General features: G+C 47.5%; 1 protein-coding gene across 3 annotated transcripts; it reads left to right on the top strand.

Moving 5' to 3' along the window:
* The first annotated feature begins 1,230 nt into the window (after nucleotides 1-1,230).
* Nucleotides 1,231-20,066, top strand: AK2 (adenylate kinase 2). 3 transcript variants are annotated; one of them, XM_037061520.1, is made up of 7 exons: nucleotides 1,234-1,436; nucleotides 8,727-8,852; nucleotides 10,259-10,369; nucleotides 10,498-10,592; nucleotides 15,757-15,829; nucleotides 16,970-17,165; nucleotides 19,180-20,066. In XM_037061520.1, exons 1-7 carry the CDS (start codon nucleotides 1,338-1,340, stop codon nucleotides 19,182-19,184), a joined length of 705 nt encoding a protein of 234 aa, XP_036917415.1. In that variant the 5' UTR covers nucleotides 1,234-1,337; the 3' UTR covers nucleotides 19,185-20,066. The 3 variants fall into 3 exon arrangements, with proteins under 3 accessions (XP_036917416.1, XP_036917414.1, XP_036917415.1); XM_037061519.1 differs by lacking the exon at nucleotides 19,180-20,066 and having other exon boundaries at nucleotides 1,233-1,436; nucleotides 16,970-18,398; XM_037061521.1 differs by lacking the exons at nucleotides 10,498-10,592; nucleotides 16,970-17,165; nucleotides 19,180-20,066 and having other exon boundaries at nucleotides 1,231-1,436; nucleotides 15,757-15,828.
* The last annotated feature ends 1,697 nt before the right edge of the window (nucleotides 20,067-21,763 follow it).

Below are 21,763 nucleotides of genomic sequence, written 5' to 3' on the forward strand. Positions count from 1 at the left end.
CTCAACCCCATGAACCCTGTGCTTGCCAGGGTTCCCAGGGTTGTGACTCTGCTACTGTGTGGCTTTGGGCTGATCACTGCATATCTTCCTGAAAAATGAGCATAACCAGTCCTGTCTCCTTCAAGGTTAGGCACACCTTATACAGGTCCAGGGTAGAGATGAAGAATGAAGTTAACTCCTTTTGTGAGGTAAAATAGAAGAAATCAAGCTAAAGGGCTAGCAAATGTATTACCAGGTTGTAGGAGATGAGTCACTCTGAGCCTGGGAGAAAACACAATTGTTTCATCATCACACTCTGGACTGGAGGTCCAAAGAGGCCCCTGGGTCTGGCCTGCCAGAGTTCCAGGGCTTGCTTCGGAGAGGGTGTGGATGAAACTATCACACACCAGAAAGCTGTAGAAATTATTTCCCTGTCCAAGAAAAGTCATCTCTTTTGAGAAAAACTACCTTTTCCTGACTTAAAAAAGTCATTTGCTTATTACAAGAGAAGTATCTGCTTATTATAGAATTCACTGGAGGACTTTTTGAAATATAAACATGCACTAAGAAGGGGAGAAGCTCATGTAATGACGCTGTGCAGAGACGATCACGCGTAGCTATCAGACACAATTGGGGTTTTGTCCTAACTGCAATCGTATAGCCTGTTTTGTGAACACCTTCCCATGTGATCAAATATCTTGGCAGGGGCGGGGGAGGGGGGACTCGAGTATACAAATTTTCACCATTTATTTAAACAAACTTTATCGTTGAACATTTGGGATATTACCTTTTCTTTTTTTTGGTTTGTTTGTTTTGGGCTTTTGGGTTGTTATAAATGCTACAGTTAATACCTTTGTTACACAAATCTTCACGTATATCCTTGGTTATGTCCTTTAAATTCTTGGAAGTGGAACTGCCAGACCAAATATTTGATACATAATGCCAATTTGTTACGAAAACTGATTTCACCAACTTACACTCTCACGGGCAATTTCAGCGGGATCGCCGGAGTTGCCGGTGTCATAACTGTCAAAAAGCGTAAGTAGAACTCCCAGAGGGCCTCTGGTAGGCCTTCACCTTTTCCCGCCCACTCAGCCCACCCCGCCCACTCCACACACCCGCCAGGAGCCCCACCCCACTCCAGTTTACGTTGACCCACCCCTTCCTTACTCCCACCTCGTGGTTGGTACGTTAAGGTGTCCGTCGCGCTCAGGGGCGGGAAAAGGGGACTGACAGACGTGGCGAGGAGCCAGTGTGAGAGGAGAGTGGGGCTTGCGTACGTGCGTGGCGCGGTGGCCTGGAAGCATTGGACCTGAAAGGTGTGTAAGCGGCTTAAGGAGTGAGAGGCTTCGGAAGCCATGGCTCCCAACGTACCCGTGGCCGACCCGGCCCCAGAGAATCCTAAAGGCATCCGGGCCGTGCTGCTGGGGCCGCCCGGGGCCGGAAAGGGTACCCAGGTGAGCTGTAGGGCCGGGCGTGATGGGGGAGCCCACGGAACTCCAAGGTCAGGGAGGCTGGAGGTCCGGACCGCCCCAGAGAGACGCCGCGGGCTGTTTCCTGCGGTGCCCTAGCCGGCGTCTGGGGTTCTGGCAAGGCGTTTGGGGAAGGGTCGAAATTGGAGGTCGTGGAAGTGTGAGTTAGGATTAAAGTTCTGGAGGGATCCAAGCTTGAGGTGTCTTGTTAGGAGATCTAAGAACTGATTAGATCTCTTAAGAAGTTAGAAGCTGAGGGTTTTGAAGGGTAGGGTTGAGCACTGGGCTGAGACATATAGATTACAGCTCGAGTGACGGCAGGAATCCCAGATTCCGTGTGATTTGGGGGAGCACTGCCCAGGGTTTCATTCCAGGCACTCAAGATAGGGGAGCGTTTCTTATAATGATTAATGACTGAAGGTGGCGGAGCGGCTCTAGCGCGTGGAGCAGAGTGGGAGCTGGCATGTGCTGATTAGTACAGTACTGCTAAGATAGACTACTGCTAAGAGAAGTGAAGTATGACCTGCGTGAGCCATTTAAGCTGGGGAGGAGTGTGAGGTGGGTACCTAAATCTACAGTTCAGAAAACAGGCCCAGGAAGTCAGGTGGCTTTCCCAAGTTATCAAAAATGACTCAGGGGAGCCTGAAACCTCAAGAGCCACGGGCTCCAAGCAATTGGAGTCTGAAGTTACCTTCTTCACTAGCAGACTGTGGGGCCTCACTTGGTGTCTGGGGTGGAATGGGCCCAAAGGCTGGGTTTTGGAAGTCCACAGGTTGAATCATCAACCCTTCCTGCCTTGGGCCTGGCATTGCCCCCAGGCCCCAGGCTCCTGCTTGTTAGATTCCAAAGAGGGAATTCTTGAAAGTCTGGGCTGCCAAGTGAATGGGGTTCTGGGGACTGCCTACTCTGCTCTTCCGACACTTGCAAAGACTGCAAAGTGTTGGCAAACAGACCATCTTGGGGCACCCAGCACATCACTTGGCACCTGATGAGATTACTGGAAATGGATGGATACAGATTCATGTGGATGGTGGGAAAGGATGTCTGGAAGATTCAGTTCATTCCTGTGATTTTGCTTTTGAGTTCTGGGCACGAGGTCAAGAAGGACCGCTTACCCTTTATTCTCTGTAGCCTGAGCTGATTCTTCTTTGGAGCTCACTGTTACCCAATCCCCCTGTCCTCAGTAACACTGAGTCTCTTTCCTGTTGCTACCACCCTCAGTTATTGGGTAACCTGTAGCCTTCTTTAGCCTTGGCAGACTTCTGCTGTGAATATAAATGGGGTAGCTCAAAGGCATTGATTATTTTTTCTTAGTTCATAGTGAAGTTAATACTTTCCGTAGTTGGGAAATGAACAAGCCACCCAGTGCTGGGACAATGGCTTTATACAGTCTGGCAAACTTTGTAACTTCCAAGCCTCAGTGTTCTCATCTGAAAAATAGGTCCCCTACCTTCCTCATACGAGATAAAGTAGTCCCCCACCTTACGCATTCAGATAAAGCAGTGCCCATGTAGACCAAAAGTTTGCCAGATTTTGGAAGATAATGACATATATGTGTGTGAAAGCACCTGTAGGTATATAGGTGACAACCTGGCACATAGTAGGTATTCAATAATTATCGATTCCCTCATCTTAGTAATACATCTCCATCCCCCATCACCCCCACACCAACTTATATCTATTTCAGTGTAAAGGGTGATGTAGTCAGCAAGATTTGAAGAAAATTGTCCTCTTATTTATAAAATTGTGGGTATGGTAGGAGCTGGTCAGAGGCTTTGTGGAAGTAGAGGAGATGTGATTAGAGCTGGGACTTGAAGGAAGGGTCACTTAACCTCAATACAGCTTTTAATACTGGGGACAATGGGAATACTGAAGGTTGCAGTTTTATGGAGTTAAATAAAGAAAGAGGTGTTCATAAATCAGGTTACAAAGTGGTAGCCTACAGCAGCACTTTGCTTGCAAAGGCGCCCCCACTTTATTATGAAGAGTTTGAACGCACGAAAGAAGGCGGGCTGGTGTGAGAAGCCCCGCATACCTGCTATCCAGCCCCAACCAGCGTCAGCTTGTGCCCATTCCTTTCTCGTTCACTCCCCCTTCACAGATTAGTTTAAAGCAACACCCAGACATTATAACATTTCATTTGTAAATATTTCAGTGGGTATCACTCAATAAAAGATGAATTCTTTTTTTATAAACAAGCACAATATCCCCTAAAAAATTAACAATTTATAATAGGGTTCATATTTCCCTTTGTCTCACAAATGTGATCTCTACAGGTCTCTTAATTTACAGCTGTCCCATCGCTTGTGTGTGTGTGTGTGTGTGTGCGCGCGCACACACGCATGTGTGTGACTGGGTCATTTGTCCTGGTATTGTCTCTCTGGGAATTTTTTACTGTATATCCATGGCATATTGAACATCTTCCCCTTTCCTCTCTGTTTCCTACAAATTGGGAGATTGATCAGACACTTAACAGAACCAAGTTCAGTTTCATGGCCAGTGTCGCAGGTGGTACGTGCTATCCATGGAGAGGCACATCAGGCCTGCTTGTCTTGGGTGTTCAGCATCTGGTCCAGGAATTCATGGAGGGTAGCACAATGGTGGTGTTCAAATTATATCATTCTCTTTTTGTTTGTTAGCCAAACCATTTCTATAAAGAGAAACTTTCGCCTGCTATTTGGCATGGTTTGTGTAGAAAAGGCAGGATAAATGCTTGATTTGTTCCTTTTATTTGTCAGCTTTCAAAACAATAAGGTGACCACATAGTTTTCAGTTGTGAAATTTCACTCACACATGCCGAGCTCCAGTTTCTCTCTTTTTTTTTTTAAGATTTTATTTATTTATCTTTAGAAGGGAAGGGAAGGAGAGAAGGAGAGAAACATCAATGTATGGTTGCCTCTTGTAAGTCTCCTGCCGGGAACTGGCCTGCAACCCAGGCATGTGCCCTGACTGGGAATCGAACCGCGATCGTGTGGTTCGCAGGCCCGCACTCAATCCACTGAGCTACACCAGCCAGGGGAGTTTCTCTTGAGAAGTCATGTTTGCGGCTCTGGGCCTCTGCTCTGGCCTGCCATGCAATTGAGTGGCAACGCCACTTTAGGTGTGCCCTCCTGCACCCCGCATAGCGCTCTTGGGTGCCTGCTGCTTATATTTGACCAACTTCATTCATTTGCATTGCCCGTCTGCCCCTATTGGTAAATGTTTGCAATCTTTGACGTAAAATCCCTAACCTAGGTTTGTGTCTAGTACCTGCTCAGTGATTTGGATTTCTTCCCACTAGTATGTCTGTTTTTTTAACCTGTATAACTCAGTATTTTGTGTTGGTGTTACTAAAATAAAATCTGTTTCCTATTAAAACTTCTCATTATTAACAAAAAATGTTTAAGCCTTTTAAAACTCCTTTTTCATCAACATAATGATGTTTACAATGTCTAGAACTGGGGCCAGGGCGGGGGGGTCTCTGCCTGCAGAGCTCCCCCGGCTGCAGTGGATGAGAAGAAGTCTACTAAGACATGATCTGCTTGGAGAGGAAAGGTGGCCAATCTCTCAGAGGAGAAGGGCCTTGAGCCTGTTCCTCAGTGGGCTTTTCCTGGGTTTAATTTGCATAGAAATACAGGGTATAAAGTTAATCAGTCATTGTCAGGCAGTAATGATCAAACAATATATAACATTCAAAGAACTATAAGGGCTTATTCTGAGTCAGGGTCAGATACAAAGCACCATGAAACTTTGGGAAACAAATTCATTTTATGCTTGGACCCTTATCATTTAAATTGAGGACATTCTTAGCAAAGCAGGTTTCATAGGATTTTATGCATTCTTTCTTAGGCCTAATGCTCCCAGAAAACCACCCTTTCCAGCACAGGGTTGCACCCACCTTCTACATTGTTTTAGGCTTAAGTCAGGTGGGGGATGCCAGCAGCCAAGAGATTAGTACGAGACTTTGTACAGATAGAATGAGGACTCAGGCTATGTCAAAGCCGAGGGGTGAGGGTCCATCACCTCTTTTCTTAGTCCCCTAAGTCCTTCCCTAATGGCTTAGTTATGACCATGCCTGTCTTAAGTTGTCCCTCCCTTGAGGAATCTCACCCATCATTGCCTAACCAGTCATCCACCAGGGCGAAGCAGGGTCCAGTAGAGGGGGTAGAGGCTGCACCCCTGCTGGGAGGATAAGCTTTGTGTCCTCAGTGGCTTATGTTCCCAAGGTCTTTTTACTCAGCCTTAGCCACGGGGGTGGGGGGTGGGGGGGATGGTTACAGTTTCTGAAAACAGGCAGGGCGGTTTGGTTCCCAACACAGAATACGTGAGTTTGTTATTTTATTTAAATGACCTTACTTCCTTCTCCCTTTTGGGGTTGGATGTTCCTACAGTGTGGCCAAAACATAGGTTTACATTCTGTGTTTTATTTGCCAGCCCCTTCACATTTCCTTTCACGTGTCCAATCTGTACCAACGCAAGGCCAGGCACATACAGGCAATCACTGCTGTCCTGCAGGTCGGGCTCTGTCAGCTATGTCAGTGCAGTGACTGTCAGCATAGTGAGGCCCACACTCTCATTCCCCCTTTTATAGCTACAAACTCAAGTTCAGAGGGCTTCTCTAGGTTACATAGCAAGTAATTGGCAGACCTTGCACCCAAATGACTCCAAAGCTCCCGTTCTTCCTGCTGCTATCTGCTGCCCTAGGTTAGCTTTTCTCCTACCATGTGTGCATTTTGCTGAACAAGTTAAGGTGCTGGAGATGCAGAGGGCGGCCCTTGCCCTTGAGGAGGGGATGTAATGTGCAAAATAGTTACCCTTTGCTCAATTATGTAGCAGGTGCCCAGCCAGAGACTTTACATGTGTCCTCTTATTTGAGCCTAGAGTCGTGGGTGGTAGGTCCTGTTGTTACCCATGCCTTTTTACTGGGAAATTGAAGCCCAGAGGCCGTACCTTGCCCCAGAATTCACATGAAGTAGCAAAGGCAAGATTTGAACTCATGACTGATTCTTGAGTAGCAGCCATCATCTTACACTGTTGCTATTAATCTAGGTGTAGAGGCAGAAATGAACGTGAATGGAAACAATACATAAAAGTGCTGAAGTGCCAAACGGGAAGTGGCCAGTGAGCAACTCTGGCAGATGCTAGGATTTTCACGATTAGATCAAGAACGATAACTTGTTAGCAGCCTTTGGTTCTTCCTCCTACCCATCCAGTGATTTTGGTAATAATATCCCTAATTTATAGATGAGGAAACAGTCTCAAAGAGTCTATGGCCTAAGGTTGCATGGTAAGTTAAGAGGCATTTTATCCTCACAACAGCTCTAAGAAGTGCAGGTTATCCCATAATCCCACTTGGCTGATGTGGAAACAGATTCTCAGAAGTTGAGTAACTAGCTCAAGGTCATGCATCTATCGAGGGCTTAGGCCAGGTATATGGGCAAATCTGTCTGACTCCAAAGTCTGAGCTCTTTGCAGCCCATCACACTGACTCCCTTGCAGCCAGCAGGGAATGGCGAGTTAGTCTTCTGCCATGCCGCGTCTCCTCCGTTGGAGCGTTCTTCCACGTAGCTGTAGAGTCCAGTCACCTGGAAGGGTGCTGTAGTTTGGTGGGGATTCAGATAGAATACCTAGGTTCTGTGCTGCTAACAGCACGTCTTCTCTGGTGCTTCAGCCAGCCTTTCCCCTTGAACAAGCGTGACCTCCAAATCTTCCACCCAAGTTAATTTCACCAATCAAGGAGAAAGACTGGCAGAAAAGCACAGTTCTCTGGGTGTGTGGCGCCTCGGCCAGTCTGCAGAACCGGAAGGTTTACCAAGTCCTGACCTTCATTGGTTCTCCAGAGTTTTTAAGGCCTTCTTATATGTGTGCTGTTTTGCTATGAAGTCATTTCTTTGCTTGAATCATTCCATGGATCACAAACCAGAATTTGCTGGACTGAGCCCCATCTATTAAGTTGTTACTGTGTGTACCTAAGGAAACTCCCAAAGAACTGGTTTGAACAAGGATTCAAACCTCCTTTTTAATAAAACAAGTGAGCCAGGAAGCTAAGTTTTAAGGTCCTTGAACTGATTCTGTTCCTCATGAGTTCTACAGTCTTTTTGTTTGTTTGGGGGATGGAAGATTGCAGGTACAAAACCAGTGTTGAACTGTCCAGGGTTTCTTCCTCTAATCTTCATTCTGATGTATGGTCCCCCGAAGTATGGGCTCAGAGAGGACAGGGTCTCCGCCTCCTATTCATCTGTTCGCCTGGCTCCCAGGAGGGTTCTCGGGAGAGACATCAGTGTGATGAATGAGTAAATCCATTTCTATATGAAATGAATGTGGACTTGGGCCAGGGGTTACAGCAACAGCTAGTGTTCACTGGGCACTTCCTACGGACCTGGCCCTGCCCACGCGGAACTCTGTGTAATCAGATTGACTCAGTGGTGTAGCTACTGTTACCATCTCCATGTTACTTAGAGGAAATTTGAAACTTAGAAAGGTAATACAATTTTTCTCAAGTCTAGTATCTATCTAGTCATTGGTAGACCTGAAGTCTGAAACCCAGGCTGTTTGATTCTCAAGTCTGATACTCTTAATGAAAAGGCTATACTGCTTCTTAAAACTGATAGTAAGTGCTTACTGTTTGCCAGGTGCTCTTCACCTACATCCTCTCGGATCCTCACAGCTACCTTCCTCAATGGAGGCTTTTTGCCTTCTTTTGAAACAGATGAGGAAACTGAGCTTCTGCGAGGTTAAGGGATTTGGCCAAGATGATGCAGCTACTGAGAGGGAAGAAGAACCATCTGCCAGGGGAACCTCTGTTCCTCACCTTGCCCCTTCTGCCTCTCAGGCCCCTGGCCAGCACTTGACAATCTCACATTCATTTCTTTCACAAATATTCATTCAACACATTACATGCCAGGCATTGTGCTTTACATATGTGAACTCACTTCAACCTCACAGCAGCCATATGAAGTATTGATACTGCTTTTTTGATTTGTCCTTTTTATATTGGGGAAACTGAGGCTCATGTGTCACCGATGTGTGTAGTGGAAGTAGGAAAAACAGCTAATATGACGGCTCCCTGCATGCTAGGTACTTTACATGTATTAGGTCATTCTTATTATAACTTTGTAATTGTTATATGTTAGAATATAACATGAAGTACTTTTATCCCTGTTACAGGTAAGGAAATAGGCATTTGCCAAAACTCCCACCGCTAGTAAGCAGCAGCGCCAGGTTCACACCCAGGAAGTCTGACCCAGGGCCTGCAGTAATAACTGTATTTTGGGGTTTTTTCCCTCCCCACCACAGGCACCCAAGTTGGCCAAAAACTTCTGTGTCTGCCATCTGGCCACCGGGGACATGCTGAGGGCCATGGTGGCTTCTGGCTCAGAGCTGGGGAAGAAGCTGAAGGCAACCATGGATGCCGGGAAACTGGTAGGTGTGGTGGTGCCAGAGTGCGTTGATGTTCCTCCGAGTGTAGACCCGCACTGCCTAGAAGGGTAGCCACTAGCCACGTGGAGCTACTGGAAAGAGTTTCGGTTCCTCGGTGGCACTTGCCACATTTCAGGTGTGTGCCTGCCGGCTCGGACATGGCACATTTCCCTCCTCGCAGGAAGTTCTGTTGGCCGGCCCTGTGCTACGGGAGTTTTAACAAACTGGCACATGACATGAACTTCAGAGTGGCAGCTTACTGGTTCTGAATTTATGGCAGGTATTTTATTCGTAGTATTCTTGAGATCCCTTTGTGTTGATGCATTGAGTATTAGACCCAGTTTTTTGAGTCAAAAATTAAACTGCCTTCCCGAGGGAAAAACTCCAGGATGTGTTGAAGAGAGAACTCAAGGAGCCACAGGGTGTTTGTGAACTACTTTTGTGACTGTTCATTGTCTCTAACAATTGCTTTTGACAGACATAATCCTTCCTGTTGGGGGGATATAATAGTATTTTCTCTAGTTCCTAGTCCAGTTAATCTGATTAAACAAATGCAATCTATTATCTCTTAAATCTTCTTTGATTAGTGCCAGAATTTAATTGTAACTGAGTTATTCTGGGACTTGGCTTCTGCAAATCACCTTTGGAAGTCATTTTTTGTTTGGCCCTCTGGCCTTTTTATAACTTACTTAGCATGCTGGTTAGGGAAGGTGCTGGGCGTTGCCTCCGTTCCTGAATTAACCCTTCCCGTCAGGCTGTGCATTCAGTGCCTATGTGGAATGGTACCCCTGCCTGTCCACCCACCTGCCTTTCCTCCAGCTTTCCCTTCCTGTCAGCCAGGCCTTGAGTCAGGCTAGAAAGCTAGATATTCTGGACTTTGGATCTTGGCAAAAGATGGTGTACTGAGAAAAAGTTGGGATGTGGCCCCAAGATTACTTATCTCCAGTCTTCACTTAGTTGCAAAGTTTATACTTTGCCCCCTCGTTTGCAGCTGGTCCTAGGAGATAAAAGCATTAGCTGCCGAGATGGGCAGCCTTCCCAGCAATACTAGCAGGAGACTTTTTTTTATCTGAAGGCCCAGGAGGAAACCAGTTTTTGAAAGCTGGGAAGGGCCTTCATTTGGGGTTTTCAGAGAGGTTCCTGAGTTCTGTGGTTCTAATCCTATCTTGCCTATTCAGTGAACTTCTCTGTTGCCTCCTGTCCAGGGTGGCCTGGGTCCCTCTACTGTGAGCCTGATCAAAATCGGTAAACAGGGAACATGGGAAGGTTTCTGCATTCTGGTCAACCACCACTGTCCCCTGCAGCAGTCAAGTTGTATGTGTGGACACCAACTTGTGGCCAGGGAATTGGGTTAAATGTCACCTAGTTAGTGTATTTAAACCCAAGGCTGTTTTGTTCTTGACCTTCAGGTGAGTGATGAAATGGTAGTGGAACTCATTGAGAAGAATTTGGACACCCCTCCGTGCAAAAATGGTTTTCTTCTAGATGGCTTTCCTCGGACTGTGAGGCAGGCAGAAATGGTGAGTGGGTCAGTTTTGTGTCGCCATTGCTCGATAATGAACTCTGGCCCTTAATCTCTTAATTCCTTTGAGGGAAATGGGTCTGGTCCAGCTCTGGTAGCTTAGGTGGGACACACACTCTTTTACAGCTTGACAACCTCATGGAGAAGAGGAAAGAGAAGCTTGATTCTGTGATCGAGTTCCGCATCCCAGACTCACTGCTGATCCGGAGAATCACAGGAAGGTATTTGTCCCCAGAAGGTCCCTTCTTTTCGTGCTTCTTCAGAGATTAGTCAGGCTATGCTCTTGCCTAGTCCTAATCATGAAGCTTGGTGCCATTTCAACATGGATTGATCTTATTGGTGACATCTGCTGAAGTGGTGACACTGATGGGGATGTGGAAAGAAGAGCAAGGGACTTGGAGTCAGCATGGCAGGCCTGTCACCCTTTGCCTCTGACTCTCGGCAAGTGCTGGTTCCTCATAATCGGAAGAGGGTTATAACACCTGTGTGTGGAACGATTCTGCAGGTTAGATAACACCTGTGTAGTTCAGAGCCTTGGGTATTATATGTGCCCAAGAAATGGTAACTTCTTTACATGCGTACTACTGTTTTATTTTTTATATATTTTTTCCTGTTTGTATTGTTGTGTACCTCTGTTTTAGTGCTTTTTAAAATCTGACTTAAGTTGGAGTTGCCATATCTTGCTGTAGGCCTTTTGTTATAAAAATAATATGACCATCTATACCAAGTTTAGAAAATGAAAGAAAATTTGCTTGTGGTACAGCCACCTTAGCCACAACCAATGTGGGGTTTTTGTGTGTTTTGTTGTAAAGTGCTTGTTTCTATCCCTGGCTGGTGTGGCTCATGGGTTGGGTGATGTGCCACAAACCAAAAAAGGTTGCGGGTTTGATTCCCAGTCAGGGCACATGCCTGGGTTGTGGGCCAGGACCCCTGATGGGGAGTGTGAAAGGCAACCAATCAATGTTTCCCTTGTACATCAATGTTTCTCTCCCTCTCTTTCTTCCTCCCTTCCCCTCTTTCTAAAAATAAACAAGTAGCCCTGGCTGGCATAGCTCAGTGGATTGAGCGCGGGCCTGCGAACCACACAATCACAGTTCAATTCCCAGTCAGGGCACATGCCTGGGTTGCAGGCCAGTTCCCAGCAGGGGACTCACAAGAGGCAACCATACATTGATACTTCTCTCCTTCCCTTCCCCTCTAAAGATAAATAAATAAAATCTAAAAAAATTAAAATATTAATAAATAAATAAAAATAAACAAGTAAAATCTTAAAAAATAAAATAAAATAGGCTGGTGTAGCTTGGTAGACTGAGCACGGGCCTGCGAACCAAAGGGTTGCAGGTTCAATCCCCAGTCAGGGCACATGCCTGGGTTGCGAGCCAGGTCCCCAGTAGGGGGTTCATGAGAGACAACCACACATTGATGTTTCTCTCCCTCTCTTTTTAAAAAAATAATAAATAAAATAAAATAAATTGCTTGTTTCTCTATAGTAGTCAACATTGAACACAGAAACGCGTCTGCATCTGAGCAAGTGTGTTCTGAAAGATCATACACAAGTGTGTGCTTCAGGCGTGTCTCCTCCGCCCTCTTCCACTCTTCACCCTGCGTCTTCTCTGTGCCTTCCAGGATCGTGTTGAAAGCTCTCAGCCACTGATAGCTCCCCACAATCTCTTCACTGTGCGCTTTGGCTTTTTTTATTCCCGTGTCATTTTCATGGATCTCGTGGAGGTAGTCAGCCTACGTCAGGGACCCAGACTTCTGTGACTGTGACCCCGGTGTTTTAATCGCTGTATCACATTTCACAGATGAACCATCGTGCACTTAGTTGTTCCATATTGTTGTGCATCCGCGTTTCCTCCAGTTGTTCACTGTCAGATCGATGCTGTGACCATCACAGTACATGTAAAATTTTGAATTTAATTAGGGGGAACCTGCTTTCTTATTGTAAATTGTAGTGCTTTAATTTCCTGATGAGATTGAACATTTTTTCCATGTGTCCGCTGTCCATATCTTCAGAGAGAGAGGCAAGCTTATCAACAGACAAAAGAGGGAGTGGTAGAGGCGTTTTCCTATACGGCTCTATTAGATGCAGTGCGATCATCTTATATTAATTTTCTTTTCAAATGTCCAGTTTCGTGTTTCTAGCTCCTTCAGTGCAGGAACTGTTATTTCTTTGCGTCCCCATTGGCACAGGGTAGATAGACTGAGTGGATGTGGGCCAAGAAGCAGTAGGATTGACAGGGCAGGACGTCACCAGGGTGGGGGGCCCTGGTGTGCACAGCAGATGTTAGCAGTACTTGGTGACACTGAGGGCCTGTGATTCAGTTGGCCTGCTTCCTGAAGACCTGCTTTGTGCCCAGCACGGTCCTAGGGGCAGGAAGCAGGAGAGGATATAGAAGAATAATACGACGCCCACCTCTGACCCCAGAGTTTACAAACCATACACAACACCTGGGCTGTTTAGTGAGGTGGGAAGTCCAAGAAGAGGGTCTGGGGAGAGAGGGAAGGCCACCTAGGAGAGGTGTAATGTCAAACTTGACCTTCCTGGATAGAGAGGATTTTGGTGGCTTTCCCAGAAGGGAGTAGAGGCCAGAATGAATGTTGGTTGCAGGAGGGGTTCTATCCGGGGCCAGTGGCAGGATGTCTGTCCAGAGCTGGGGGACCAGGCTGAGGGCTGGGCATAGAATGAGAGCTGTTGGAAAGGGAGAATGGCAGCTAGACTGGGGAGGGTCTGCCAAGGCGAGGAGGACAGAGATGACAGAGTCGGGAGTCGTGGCATGTTCTTAAGCCACTAGGTGTTGTGCCAAAAACGACATTCTAGGAACATTAGCTTGGTCCTGGCATACAGGCTAAATTGGGGGAAATGAGAAACAGACAAGGACCCCACCTGGCAGCCTGACTGACCCCCGTGTAGAGTGATGGAAACCTTAACTGGGACTGGCTGGTAGGGAACAGAGATTCTAAAGAACGAAGTGCAGGATTGCTGTGGAGGGCGGAACAGAGAAGACCCAGTCTCGGTCTGGAAGTGAGTGGTTTAGCGTGACCCCTTCCCTCTCAGTGGAGGAAATGGGGCAGCCAGACTGGTGTTTTCCAAGTTCACTCTGCAGGTCAGCGACAGAACTGACACCAGAAGCCTGCTTTCTACCTCCTGGCCCACAGTGCTGGCGGTGAAAGTCAGGAACCGGCAGTTTAATGTGCATCTTATTTAAATCTGGCACAAGGCCCCCACTGTAGATATCTTCTGAATTAGCTCAGCTGTCACTTCTGATAATTTGGGATCATCGTTTTATTTCTTGAATAAGTATGGTTGGTGGTTTGGGGTTTTGACTTATTCTGTGTTGGCTCTCTAGTATCCTAACTATCTTTCCACTTGGTTCTCTGGTATTGTTAGCCTGATGTCTCATCCCCACTTTGTGGGTGAGGATACAGGTGTCCGAAGTGTTTCAGTCGAGGTAGCAGTGGCCATGGATTCCCAGCCACATCTCCACCTCCGCCTCCAGGCCAGGCTCAGTGACTCATAGAGCTGTTTTGGTTGGTACTGAAGACCAATTCCATTTTGAGAACTTGGAGACTGGGCTTTCTTTCTTTTCCTTTCCTTTTAAGGAATGAGCCTTGCATTCCTCTTAAAATGATGTTTGTGAGCAGGGAAGGAGCACTCTTGTATATAACTGGAGGGCTGAGGGAATCTGGGAGTGGCAAGAGCTGTAAAGAAGTGAAGAGGAGGGAGTCAAGGTGATTGCCATCTGGCTGCTATGTGCACTGTGCTCTCCATAAAGTGAAGAAACAGAGCCCCCATCTCGTGGCCCCACCATTCCCAAAGGGAAAGCCAAAGTTGAGCCGAACGGCCTTCACTCTTCCTGTGCCTGGGTCTCCCAATGGTGCACCAGATGAGTGCCCCCAGCAGCTGAAATAAAGGAGGGCCCATCCTCACATTACAGGCGTACAGTCACGGGCCCACTCAGTGCAGCTCGTTTGCTCTGCCATCACCTCCCCCCTCTCTCCAGGGCTATAAATGAACCCACCTTTGCTGTAAATGGACCACTTGACCCCTGAAAAATGCACTGTCATTAGAACACACTACATTTTAGTCAGCTGTGGCTTTGATAGTCTAACGCAGACTTTCCTAACTATTGAGCTGAGATATTGATTCTTCTAGCCATCACAGCAGCTGGGCAGGCCTGGAGGAGCAAGGACCTTGAGCACTGTTTCTGTGCTTACAAAGAGGTGAAAAATGTTGGAACACTCTGGCCTAACAGACCCTGAGAGCTGCCGTCAATTAAATAGGCAGACCTTGGTTGGCACGGGATTGGGAAACCACATAAACCTGAGTGAGTGAGCCCTGGATGCTGAGCTGTGTTCAGCCTGCTTCCTTCCCTTCTTAACGTATCTGGTCTCTCGTGGCGTGGCTTCGTCAGGTCAGGAACACAGGCTTGTTGCCAAGCAGGCACAGCACCAGTGCGGCTACCAGCTATGTATTCAAATAACAAGTAAGTGCTTCTTACTGGGCTCCTTGTTCCATGACCTTCCCATCACCTTGAGTATTGCCCTTTAGTAGTTGGGCTCTCTTTATCTTAGGGGTGTCAAACTCGTTTTCCCTGGGGGCCACCTCAGCCTCACGGTTGCCTTCAAAGGGCCAGGTGTAATTTTAGGACTATGTAAACGTATAAACTGTACTTACGTTTACACAGTTAAGCAAGAGCTCAGCACTGCTGAGTAGAAATAAGGTGCCATGGTTGCCACCTTGCAGGCCCTGTGTTGGCCACCTGTGCTCTCCATGATCACAAACGGGTGCTGTGTTGTCTGGTGGCGTTTACATCCATTGGACATGCTTTTCCAATAGCATCTTTCTGGATTTATAACCAAGTGAAGTTAAAAAATCAGGTTGGTTTCTCTGTCCCCGACAGCATTTTGTTCAAACCTCTGTTAAAGGGTTCTCAGGTTTATTATAGTTGTCTATCTCCACATTTGTCTCCCCCACTGAATTAAGCACTGCCGTGAGCAGGGAATCTGACTCGTTGCTCTGTAGCTCCTGGACTCAGTTTAAGGCCTGAACCAGACTAGGCACTTAGTAAATGCTTGTTGAATAAATGGGTGAGTAGAATGAATGGCTGTGAGACCAGTGCCAGAGACCCTGTTTGACGTCCTGAATTAGGCAGTTACACCAGCCTCCTCAGCCAGACCTGTATGTTAATGTTGGGTCAAAGTAGAAAACATACTCATACACGTAAGCCCAGTTATCTTAAGCTCAAGGTGCCTATAGCTATGTTCTCTGTGAGGTTAAGGTCCTTGAGTCCAGCTGCTCTGTCTCTGCTAGTCAGCTTGGAAACTGCTGCGGTTCGGGATACGTTCAGGCCACCTGACTTGTGTTCATTTGCTATCTTTCAGGCTGATTCACCCCCTGAGTGGCCGTTCCTACCACGAGGAGTTCAACCCCCCAAAGGAGCCCATGAAAGATGACGTATGTAGAATCAGGCCAGGAAATCGCCTTTTCTTCCCTTCCCCTTTCTTCTTTTGCTTTCTTTGTTTTTCCACCTTCCCTTTATCCTGCCAGTATTACTAACTTAACCACGAGAAATATAACTATCATACAAATCACACGAGCTGTGGCTCATCTATATAGTGTCTCTCCAGGTGGCTTATTGTTTGACCTCGAGGTGGCTACCAGTGCCAGCTGCGTCCCATTGCCCAGTTTGTACCCGTCTTTTGTCCAGAGCAGCACCTTGCTGACGACGTGGTAACCTAAACGGTCAGCTAATCAGGAGAGGACTGCCGGGAGCAGAGAATTAGAGCCAGGGTGGAGGAGGTAGTTCTAAAGAGAAGTTTGTTGACCTGCTTCAGAAGAATGTCCTCTCTCTCCAGTGACTCTACTATGCCCTACAAATTCAGGATATTTTGGCTAGATTAACATCGCCGAGTTTTATGGCAGTCTTCAGTAGTTCGCAGGTGTGAAAGGGAGGGGCTCATACATGTTCACTGTAACATTTGCCATAAATAGTCTTTCATATGTTTAGAGCATGCCGGCAATGATGAGAATTTCCTGGATTTGCCTTTGCCTATGAGACGAGTCCATCAGGTCACACAGGTTCCAAAGCCATCGGGTTAATTTAGTCACATGTCACAAAATGAGCAGTTCTACTATTCGGAGTTCCTGTGCACTTCACTTGTACTTTCAGAATGTCGATGGCAGATGCCCCAGTGAAAACACAGTGTCCTCAGACAGCTGCAGTTACAGTTGCTGACGCAGCTCTGATTTCAATGTGTTGTCCTGGTTTGAGGGCCTCTAGCGCTCTTGCTTCTGGACCTAGAAATGTTAGTCTTAAGAGCTGAAGAGTCTGAGCAACAGCTGAGGGGAGAGCATCGCCTGTCCTCCTCTCACAAGCCCCTCCCCTCAGCGTTGCTGTTCCAGGTGCTCTGGCTTCCCTGCAACCAGCTCCCCGGGGTGGTGAAGCCCTTTATAGTTCTTTACCCTCCAGACTGGCGATGTCTTTCCCACTGATGGACTTTGGGATCAGACAGCGTCTCAGATCTGGATCTGGCATTGGCTAAGGAAACCTTTGCTAACAGTCCTGGCCTTTCCTTGTCCTCTTCCTATTCTCAGATCACTGGGGAGCCCTTGGTCCGCCGGTCTGATGATAATGAGAAGGCCTTGAAAATTCGCCTGGAGGCCTACCACACTCAGACCACCCCACTGGTGGAGTACTACAGGAAACGGGGGATCCACTCCGCCATCGACGCATCCCAGACCCCTGACGTCGTGTTTGCCAGCATCCTAGCAGCCTTCTCCAAAGCCACATGTAAAGACCTGGTTATGTTTATCTAGTGTTGGGTCTAAAAGGGCGTTTCTTTCTTCCTCCTGTCCTTGTCGAGCAGTGGGTGGGAATGACAGGCCAGGCAGAGGGGAGCTTCCTCCGGCCAGCAAGGATGTGGTTTGATGTACTGATTAAAAAGCACTTGCTTGATGTATCTTCAGTGTGTGTGCAGCTCTCATCTCATCTGTGTGTGTGGTTGGTGTAGGTGTGTGTGCGTGCTCCTACTTTCTAAGTTACAGGCGAGGTTGCTTTACCAGCCGTTTACTTCTTTAGATACACCCTTGACTTTATTTTTTGACCAAAATAAACTAACTCAGGGATCTGGCAGGTGCCCCAACCCCCTGGTATTTTTTCTGTCTCCAGCAGCTGGTTAGAAATCCAGGATCAAGTGTAGTCAGGCAGGACCAAAGTTCCTGATGGCAGATTGTTGGCAAGGAATTCCACTTGTGTCCCAACCCACAATGAAAAGCCACATGGGTCAGTATGTGGACAGGGAACATTGATTTTTTTTTGCCCTAAATGGGAATCAAAGGGTACTTACATTTCAGATCCCAGAAATTACTGGAAGAGGGTATCATAGCAGATGCCAAACCAACTCGGAGTATTTTTGTGATCTGCATCACGTTTCTGTAAAGTAGGAATCATTTGGGACCTGTGTTTGAAAACTAAATTGTGGCCAAAGAATTAAACCAGATGAGAGATCCTTTTCAATTCAGGCTGTTCCGAACATCCAGGCTAGGCATCGGAGAGCAGCCAATCCACATCCCCAAAGTGGATTTTGTTTTTATTTTTAATTTTGCCTCCATTTCCAAGGATGACCAAAACAGATTTGAAGGAAGCCTGTTCTTGGATCCGTTTTGATTAGAATGTATTCAAACCCAGCCCATCTCCAAGATGTGAAACTCAGATGAGTCACATAGAGACCTTTTAAACCCAAACCCCCTCCCCTGCAGACCCAGTCCTCCACCCTTTACTTCATGATGATGTGGCCACAGAGTCCCCAAGAAAAGATCACCCAAATATAAAACGAACTGTGACAGTAATCACCTTCTATGCCTGACCTCTGCTCCCCGGCTATAAAGCACCCCCAGGTTCCATGCTGTGCCTTTTGGTCTCTGGTTTGACTTGTGGCAGGTGGGTAATTAAGTAGACTGCTCTGAGGGACCGCAAAAGCAACAGCCTCTGGAGAAACCATTAGAAAATCTGTGGCAGGTCCAGTAAACAATGCTCCTGCCCTGGCGTAATCTGCTGACTCAATGCAGTGGCTCTAAAGTGCCCGTCTCTACCTGACCTGAGCTCTCCTGCTGTCTGTGGGACTACCAGCGGGCTTGTCCTCTGTCCACGTGGAAGCTGGGCACGGGTACGTGGCCATCTTGCTTCTCTCTGTCTGGTTCCATGAGTGTCTGCCGGCTCTGCTCTGCCTTCTTTCCCTGGCTGTAAACTAACTCCACCCTGTCTGGTGTCGGGTGTTTCTGGGAAGCATGTGACTTCTGGGAATGGACAAGGGAAAGGAGTGAAACCAAAACTGTCAGTTCCGTCTGCAGGGATCTGGGATTCTTCTCTGGATGAGGGTGGCTTCATGAATCTTTGAGTCCACCCCCCTTTGACCAGGGACGCTTACAGGCATTTGACCTTAAATTTGAGGGCCTCCAATGTTTGCTAATTGAATGTGTACGATTCTTGGGTAAATATTTGTCATCCAGCCACATACATTCACATGTGCGTACCTGCACACACACGTGCATGTGATACTTGAACTGCGGGTGAAAACTAGATCATGGGGGATGCATATGCCTTTTGGGGGTCTGGTTAGAGGTTGAGTTTTGCTTCATTTAATTCCACAGCCTTAGCCCCAGCAAGCATGAGAGCTTTCACCTGGCAGAGACGTGTCCAGTGTTAAATGCATTTGGTTGCTGGGGCGAGCATGCCAGCCTTCTCTGATGTTTACTTGGTTTTTAAAAACCCATTTTGTTCTCTCTTGTTTTCCTCTCTATTTCAGCCTAGTAACAGAAGGCCAGGCGAGACCGCACCACTGCTCATCACCCTGCGGCGTGATCCCTGCTCTTAGGTGCTGGGCAGAGGGGGGCGGGGGGGTCAGGGTAAGGACGGAGAGCCAAGAGTGGTGAAGGGCTTGAGAAAAATACTGGAAGGACAGTAGTGTTGTAGGGAAGCGATCTCTTTTCTATATAGTAGGAGTCTTAAAAAAGTATGAGGAATTAATTTTTTTAAAGACTGATTGGATGGTATAAGTAGAAATAGGGAGGTGTAGAGCTGTTTCTGAGAAACCAGGTTCTCATTTACTCTGGACCGGCGACAGTATTTTTTAAAGCCAGAGTCCTCAGCCTTTGTCTCGGAACCTCATGGGTTGCCAGCCAGGGAAGCTGGAAGTCAGACTGTCATCCCGTCTGTGCTGCAGCTTGGGACAGAGGGGTTGCACTGCTGACTCTGGCTCCCCTCTCCGTGGGATCAAAAACCATCTCCATATTTGAAAGAGATACAGGGTGTGCTCGCGGCGGGCAGTGGCCCAGCAAATCAAGTTTACAGGAGTCACAGGGAGGGTGGGACAGGCTAGTCCCACTCCCTTTCCGACTTACCAGTGATTTACCAGTCCACCTGACCTCATGGGCAAGCGCTCAGCAGCTACCCGGCACGTGCCACAGCCCCACGCTCTTGCCTTCTTTCATCTGTGATGAGTGACGGGACCCTTTAAATAAATGAGCAAGTGTTCTGCGCAACATCATCCAGAGATTGCCCTTCCTGCCCTCAAATCCTGTGGCTGGGATCACTCGACAGCACTGTGATGTATTTTCAATGAGGTGCCTTTCTTAACTGACCAAATGCTGCCTTGTTGGTCCCCTGAATCAATAAAGCATATAAAAGTTTGTATCCCCTGTTGTGGCATTTTCTGAGGGGACCTGGGCAAGTGAAATGACATCGAATTTGGGATCTGGTTTGGGAGCCGCTCCTTGTGGTCCCTAGAAGCAGTGAGGTAGGAAGGTCCAAGCGTGTGCTCATAAGATGAGCATGCGCCCTCTTGACTCAGCTCGTGTGCAGGCTTTTCTTGAGCCCAAGGACAAGGAAGCTGGGGCTAGTGGAGACAGCGCCGTGCTTGAAGTTCAGGCTCTGGAACAGATCCCAGCCAGTCGTTTACTCTTCTGTTATGTCCCAGAAGAGGCCGGCAATGCTGCCTTCTCAGGCAGCACCTCCTGACCAATGAAGTTTATAAGGAGAACCTTTGCCCTGGCCAGTGTGGCTCAGTTGGTTGAAGCGGCCTCCCATAATCGACAGGTTGCGGGTTCAATTCCAGGTTAGGACACATGCCTAGGATGAAGTTGGTTTCCGGTCTGGGCACGTATGATCCTCAGTCCAAGCATGTACAAGAGTCAAACCAGTCTGGATGTTTCTCTCTTGCATCATTGTTTCTCTCCCTTCCCCTCTAAATGCAATGAAAAAATGTTCTCAGGTGAGGACAAAAATATATAAAATTTTAAAAAGGAGAAGCTTTTTGCCTGTCACATAACAGACACAGGATAAGTGTTGGTTTGGTCCAAATACACAGAAAAACATGGGCTTCCTGCCAGGCTGGGTGACTGTGGAGCAGACAGTTGTCTGCAGCCTAGAAAGTTGTGCTTCTTGCCCCTGGGCCAGGTTTTTGGCTGCCTACTCAGATGACTCTAACACCCTTGGTCGCTTCTTTGTAAATCCATTTCTTCCCCTGGCAAAAACGAGCTTCAATTGTTTGTCCAAACTGAAGCTCTCATGCACTCTGGAAGGACTGCCTGTGCCAGTGAGGTTTCTGGGAAATGTCAGCACTCCCCAAAGCCAGGGGGGCTGGGCTGGCCCCGCCACCACGCATACTGAGTTCTCCCCAAGCCAACTCCTCTCCCTCTTGCATTTCACTACTTCCCTGCCTCTACAGACACTTTCAGGTGACAACATGCCTACTTGCCTTGCCCTTTTCATTCCCTGAGCTATTGATTGATTAGTTTTGAGAGAGAGAGAGAGAAACATTGACCTATCACTCCACCTATCCATGCAATCACTGGTTGATTTCTGCACGTGCCCCAACCAGGGATCAAACGCACAACGTCGGCACATCGGGACAACACTCTAACCAACTAAGCCACCTGGCCTGGGCTTCCTGACCTATTTAAATGCCCCATGAAAAATTTCTTCCCTTCCTTGATCATCATGCAAGAAACAGAGGGAAATATTTGCCAAAGCAGCCTGGGAGCCCTCATGGTATGATGGAAGTATAAACTGAAGACCCACTGGGCTGTTACTCACTTCTCTGTGTGTGGTTTCTGCATCTGGAAACAGATTGGGTGAGTTTAAGAACTGCTACCAATCCTGCAGGACCGATGTGCCAGGGGCTGCGATGGCTTCACACCCATGACCTCACTTCACCCTCACAAAGCACGCTAGGCAGTTGGAACTGTCGACTCCTTTTTTACAGGTGAGGAAACCAAGACTCAGAGCAGCGAAGTGATTCCTGCGGTCACACAAAGGGCAGAGTCAGGACTGAAACTGCCCCCTTGTTGCTGAAGTAATTTAGTGCCTGCACGGCTCTACTGCAGAAGGGG

The sequence above is a fragment of the Sturnira hondurensis genome, unplaced genomic scaffold (assembly GCF_014824575.4).
Source record: "Sturnira hondurensis isolate 20B ecotype Veracruz unplaced genomic scaffold, ASM1482457v3 Scaffold0013381, whole genome shotgun sequence".
In the NCBI taxonomy this organism is placed as follows: Eukaryota; Metazoa; Chordata; class Mammalia; order Chiroptera; family Phyllostomidae; genus Sturnira; species Sturnira hondurensis.

Excerpts from the sequence above, each read along its gene's own strand:
- AK2 (XM_037061519.1), top strand. The coding sequence starts at position 1,338 with ATGGCTCCCAACGTACCCGTGGCCGACCCGGCCCCAGAGAATCCTAAA. Across the intron at positions 1,437-8,726 it reads GGGCCGGAAAGGGTACCCAG|GCACCCAAGTTGGCCAAAAA; the intron begins GTGAGCTGTAGG and ends TCCCCACCACAG. Across the intron at positions 10,370-10,497 it reads CTGTGAGGCAGGCAGAAATG|CTTGACAACCTCATGGAGAA; the intron begins GTGAGTGGGTCA and ends ACTCTTTTACAG.